This window comes from Suricata suricatta, chromosome 10 (assembly GCF_006229205.1).
Source record: "Suricata suricatta isolate VVHF042 chromosome 10, meerkat_22Aug2017_6uvM2_HiC, whole genome shotgun sequence".
Classification (NCBI taxonomy): Eukaryota; Metazoa; Chordata; class Mammalia; order Carnivora; family Herpestidae; genus Suricata; species Suricata suricatta.
In genome coordinates this window covers 97,601,625-97,607,624 of record NC_043709.1, presented here as the reverse complement: position 1 = coordinate 97,607,624, position 6,000 = coordinate 97,601,625, and the positions used below count along the sequence as shown (strand labels likewise).

At 54.8% G+C, this 6,000-nt stretch overlaps 1 protein-coding gene across 1 annotated transcript in view; it reads left to right on the top strand.

Moving 5' to 3' along the window:
- Positions 1-5,060, top strand: part of LAG3 (lymphocyte activating 3) — a 6,484-nt gene extending 1,424 nt beyond the window's left edge. Inside the window, exons 4-9 of the mRNA XM_029954239.1 lie at positions 1-118; positions 780-1,037; positions 1,693-1,968; positions 3,829-4,071; positions 4,342-4,472; positions 4,807-5,060. The exon at positions 1-118 is cut by the window's left edge and continues 49 nt beyond it. Of these exons, the coding sequence (XP_029810099.1) occupies positions 1-118; positions 780-1,037; positions 1,693-1,968; positions 3,829-4,071; positions 4,342-4,472; positions 4,807-4,995 (1,215 nt within the window). The 3' untranslated portion in view covers positions 4,996-5,060. The remainder of the gene's footprint in view (positions 119-779; positions 1,038-1,692; positions 1,969-3,828; positions 4,072-4,341; positions 4,473-4,806) is intronic.
- Positions 5,061-6,000: the final 940 nt, after the last annotated feature.

Below are 6,000 nucleotides of genomic sequence, written 5' to 3'. Positions count from 1 at the left end.
TTCTCGCTGTGGCTGCGCCCGGCCCGACGCGCCGACGCCGGCGAGTACCGCGCTGCGGTACACCTCCGGGACCGCTCCCTCGCCTGCCGCCTCCGTCTGCGCGTGGGCCAGGCCTCCAGTAGGTGGGGGCGGGCCGCGGGGAGCCGGGCCAGAGCAAGGCGCCGAGCTCCCCGCCGTCCTGGAGGCAGGAAGGGCTGGGGCAGGGGCTGTGCTTCTAAGAATGCGCCCTGGGCAGGGCTGGAGAGCCCCCCAGGAGGGTAGCGGATGGGGGTGGGGAGCAGAGTGGAAGGTGCCCCCAGGGAAGCACGTGTTGGGGGGGTGGAGGACCCTAAGGAGAAATTGTATCACCCCCGGAGCTTCCCTCCCCCACCCACACTGGGAGTGCCAGGGTGGAGGAGGGGAGGCACCCCTGGGTTGTGGGGGGAGAGTGGTGGGCTAGAGTGCTCATTTCAGACATCTGTAGCTCAGGGGGTGGGCTTAGTGGGGATCCTCGGGCAAAGCCTGGTGAAAGGGGCGGGTAGACCGAGGTGAGTAAACTGGAGGCTGGGGTTGGGGAAAGTAGGCAGGAGATTCCTGAGCATCCATTTTAAGCACCTGCAGGTGGCAGGGATTGGGGGTGGGGTCATGGCAGAGCGGGGCAACGGGTGGTAGTCGGAGGAGAGTTGGGGTGGAAAAGACAAAGAAGTCTATAGCTTGGGACCAGTTGCCAGCTTAGTTGGCCTGCTGCGTTTGGAAAGTGTTTCTGGTGGAGCTAATGCACCTTCTTTATCCTTGAGCAGTGACTGCCAGCCCCCCAGGGTCTCTCCGCATCTCCGACTGGGTCATTTTGAATTGCTCCTTCAGCCGCCCTGACCTTCCAGCCTCCGTGCACTGGTTCCGGGGCAGAGTCCCTGTCCAGGAGTCCCCACATCACCACTTAGCCGGAAGCCTCCTCTTCCTGCCCCAGTTGAGCCCCTTGGACGCTGGGCCATGGGGCTGCCTCCTCACCTACAGAGATGGCTTCAGTGTCTCCATCACGTACAACCTCAGTGTTCTGGGTAACTCCTCCAGTCTGATTTCACACTTGACCACAACCCCTTCCTGCCCCCGTCACCTCCCCCTGACTTACGGGTCCTCAAAGCAGGTCTCTGGCAGCTGGTGCCCACTGTGATTGCCTGGGTTTCACTGTCCAACTCCCTTGTATCTTGAATTGCAGCCTTTTTTTTTTTTAATTTTAAATGTTTATTTACTTTTGAGAGAGAGAGAGAGAGAGAGAGAGAGAGCGCAAGAGAGGGGCAGAGAAAGAGGGAAACACAGAATCTGAAGCAGGCTCCAGGCTCTGAGCTGTCAGCAGAGCCTGATGCAGGGCTTGAACTCACAAACTGTGAAATCATGACCTGAGCCAAAGTCAGAAGCTTAACTGACTGAGCCACTGAGGTGCCCTTCACATTGCAGCCTTTTAGCTGCCTTCCCCTCTTCCAGCTTTTCCCTGGGCCATCCAGCCTCACTGGCCAGCCTTCAGTGTCCCCCCTGGCCCAGCCCACATGGGGGTTTCAGAGCATCCTCAGCTCATCCACATTATCTGCTCCCTTGTACCCCTCAGAGCCCGACCACCTCCTTTGCTCTTCTGCCTCCCTTACCTGCAGCCCCAGCCCTCCAGCCCCTCTGTGCCTCCCTCTCTCAGCTTCAACTTTGGGTTCTCTTTTTTTCCAGGCCTGGAGCCCTCAGTGCCTCTGACAGTGTATGCTGGAGCCGGTTCCAGGGTGGGGCTGCCCTGCTACCTTCCTCCTGGTTTGGGGACCCAGTCTTCTCTCACTGCCAGGTGGGCCCCTCCTGGCGGAGGCCCTGACCTCCTGATGGCTGGGGACAATGGCAACTTTACCCTTCCACTGGAGGCTGTGAGCCAGGCCCAGGCTGGGACCTACACCTGCCGTGTCCATCTGCAGGGGCAGCAGCTCAGTGTCTCTGTCACCTTGGCAGTCATCACAGGTCAGCCCCAGGTGGGAAAGGAGTAGGTCCCATCCCAGGGGAGCTGAGACAGGGAGGGAAGGCTGGCTGGGCAGAGAGACTGGGCAAACCCGCCTTGTGATGCCAGGCCAGCAGGCACAAGTCGCAAAGGCTGCCCCCGTGGCCTCCTCTTTTCTCGCCCCCACATAAAGAACCACCAAAACGGAAAGTCTCCCCTGAGTCACTAGATGAACATTCCACTCCTCTGAGTGACTCCCCTGCTCTGAATGTGGGGGGAGGGTCTGAGAAATCAGAAGGACAGGTGGCAAAAGTGTGAATGGTTCACAAGAAGTGAATATATTTCTAGAATCCTTGTCTACTTTGGGATCAGGAGTTGGGTTAAAGTTGCAGGAAGTGGCGTGGATTTGGGAGGAGTTAATCAATCAGTCCCTTGGTCACTAAATATTTACTGAGCAAGGGCTTTTTTTTTTTAAGACAGCATACAACAAACAGAAAAAAAAAAACCGACCCTCAAAACTCAGAAAGTATTTGTTGATTGATTGGTAACTATGATCCACAACAGCTTGGCTGTGTCCTGCAGTGCTCACCTGTGTCCGCTAAATAGTGGTACCACATAGTAGGTGCTTAATAATGTGCATTGTTTGAATGAATAAATGAATATGCTGACAGGTCCTACATCTCCTGAAGGCCAATGCTCAGTTTCCACCTGCTGCAGGACACCTCTACCTAGATATCCTACCCACACCTCAGCCTCACTCTGAACCCCATCTTTTCCTCACACTGAGTCCTCTTGATGACTTAGCCTTTCTGTCAGTAACTTCCGTGCCCCAAACCCACTTGTCCTGAAACTTGGCCTCCTATTTCTTCCACATCCAGTCAATTGACAAAGCCTCCCAATTCTTTCCATCCAAGGCCGGCTTCTTCCTTCTTCTTCCTCTTCTTCTTCATTTTGTCTATTTATTTATTTAGATAGAGGGATGGGGAGGGGAAGAAAGAGAGAGAGAGACTCCCAAGCAGCCTCCAGAATGTCAGTGCAGAGCCTGATGCAGGGCTTGAACCCACAAACCATGAGATTATGACCTGAGCTGAAATCAAGAGTCAAACGCTTAACCGGTGGAGCCCCCCAGTCTAAGGTCTTCTTGAGGTCAACTGTTTCGTGTTAGTTCCATGCTATCTCATGACAGCTCACTGGGAGAGACTGTTACCCCTGTTTTACAGAGAAAGAATTTCTCAAATCGCACAGCTGGGAAGTACCAGCCTCAGGGTCGAAGGTCAGGTGTGTCTGTCACCAAATCTTCAGGTGCCTGTGCACCATGCTCAGCTCAAGACCCTTCACCGCTGGTGACTTCCTACCCATGCTATCTCTCATTGTTCAGCTTTGAGATGCTGTCTGTAGATCAGCTGTCTGTGGGTCAGTTCACTGATCTCTGAACATTCGGAAAGGGGGTAGAGTTCATTCAGGGGACACCTTAAAGCAGGAGATACTGATGTGAGCCAAGTCATGGAAACAAGAAAAGTGCAAGGTGTATGGGGTGGAGGGGACAATATAACTGACCGATTTTGGGGTTTCTGGACATTTGGATAGAAAGTAATGTAAAAGGATCTGAAATAGTGTTTTCCATGTGACCCTTCTGGGCCAGTTTGCGTTTGAACTGTCCCCTGAAAGCAGTAGAGAGCCTGGAAAGCTTTGGAGCAGCAGAATGATCTGTCCAGAGCTTTGCCTTGATAAGATTAATTTGGCCATGACCCTGATCTCCTCCCCTCAACCTCACCCAATCAGAGTCCAGGTGAGTGCAGGGCGACTGAGACTTGGGAGTGGACTCTGTGGTTTCAAGTGAGGGGGTCGGGCCCCGAAGATCTCTTGCCTCCTGATTTTTTCAGTGACACCCAAATCCTCCGGGTTACCTGGCAACCTGAGGAAACTGCTTTGTGAGGTGACTCCAGCATCCGGAAGAGAGAGTTTTGTGTGGAGCAGCCCAGAGAAGCCATCATGGAGAAGTTCCCCAGGACCCTGGCTGGAGATGCAGCAGGACAGACTTGCTTCTCAGACCTGGCAGTGCCATGTATACCAGGGGAAGAGGCTTCTCGGGACAGTGGTATCCTTCACTGAGCCATCTGGCCCAGGTCCGAGACCCCACAACACCACAGCACCAGCTCCAGACCGAGCATCTTGATCCCACTTTCCAGACCCCTCCCCTGCCCCATCCCAGCTCTTTTTTCCCTAACCTCTAGCTCTTGTCCAGGCCTGGACTCAGTGATGCTATTAGTTACCTAATAATCCTGGATAAATCCCTAAACTCTGGGTCTCATTGTCTGTATCTGTAACATATGAGGCTGTGGCAAGATAACTCTTCCAACTATGAGCCTATGCCTAATACTGTCCTTCTTCTGTAGGTGCCCAACGCTCTGGGCGGGCCTCAGGTGCCCTGAACACAAACCAGCTCCCTCTCTTTCTCATCCTTGGTATCCTCTTTCTGCTCCTTTTGATGACTGGAGCCTTTGGTTTTCACCTTTGGAGAAAACAGGTGAGCTGGGACCCCTCCCATCACCCCACCCCCCACCCCTCGACCCCTGCCCTGGCTACTGGCTCCCCCTCTCTTTAGTTCTCTGGGTGCTGTCTGGCACCCCTTCCTCAGGGAAGATGACCAAGGTGGATTCCTGATCTTGTCTGCTGAGCCTCCCTCTTTATAAGCCTCTCCAAAGACCCCTTGTGCCTGAATGACCCAGGAGTGGCTTGAAGGGGCTGAGAAAAGGCCTGGGACCAGATGGGGAACACAGGGGACTGGGAAAGAATAGATGGACTCAGTATTCTCCATATTCCCCTCATCCTCCCTACCCACTTTCCTGGTCTTCCCATAGTGGCGTCCAAGAAGATTCTCTGCCTTGGAGCATGGGATTCACCCACCTCAGACCCAGAGCAAGATAGGGGAGCTGGAGCAAGAACCGGAACTGGAGCTGGAGCTGGGGCTGGAGCCGGAGCGGGAGCAGAAGCCGCAGCCTGAGCCGGAGCTGGAGCCCAACCTCGAGCAGGAGCCCGAGGAGCTCTGACTTAGAGCTGAGGCAGCCAGCAGATCTCCACAACTCAGTCCAAATAAACTCCCTCTCAGCAGCAAGCCTGAGTCTGGCTTCTTCTTGTCCAGTGAAGGTTCTCTGCCTAGCCTCTGGGGGCTTCCTTCTCCCACCTAAGCCTTCCGACCTACTTTCCCCAGCCAATCTCTCTTATCTTCCTCTTTTCTGTTTCTGGTCTCTTCGTGATTCTTTCTACCTTGGTCTTTCTCTTGCTCTCTCCTTCCTAGATAGTTGTTTCTTTGACGCTCCAAAAGCCCTCACCCCTTACCTCTGCAGCTCTCTTCTGTGTTCTTTGCTCATATTATGCTGGCTGCCCTGGTTTCCTTTATAGTTTTGTTCCCCTGGCCCACCCCACCCCACCCTTGGCTCCATTTCACATTGTCCTTGGCCTTCTTGCTGCAGTGTGCTTGCACACACACGGAGGAACCCTGCCATGTCACGTCCTCCAGGGGATCAGGTCTTGCAACCTTTCTGGACAGCTGGCGGTGGATCCTGCTTGCCTCCACCCCACCCCCACCTTCCTTGGCTCAGGGCAACCTGTCTGGTCCCAGGCATGAGAAGACACTGCCACCCAGTGGTCACTGTGCACCATACCGCAGGAGGTCACTGGGCAGGCTAGGGCGGGCTGCAGGAGATGAACCGTGCAGTCGTCCAGACAGGCACAGATCCCCATGTGCAGAGACACCATCTTTGTGTTGTTCACTTTCTGTGGTCTGCGTATGCGTGTGCACCAAGCGGTGGTCGCATACCCTGGATGCTATCCAGGACAGGGACTGGATGATGCATGCCTCAGGACAAACAGCCCTGGCCCCGCGAGGTTATGATCCAAGTCTGACAAAGGGGAGTGCTGTGAACAAAGGCCCCATGTGGGGAGAAAAATGGCCAGCAAGACAGCTGGCTGTGGTATAGCTTTGGGTGTCTGGACCCGACCTCTGATTCTATCTCTGCGGATGGGACCGGGGCTTGATCTCCTCAGCCTCCGTG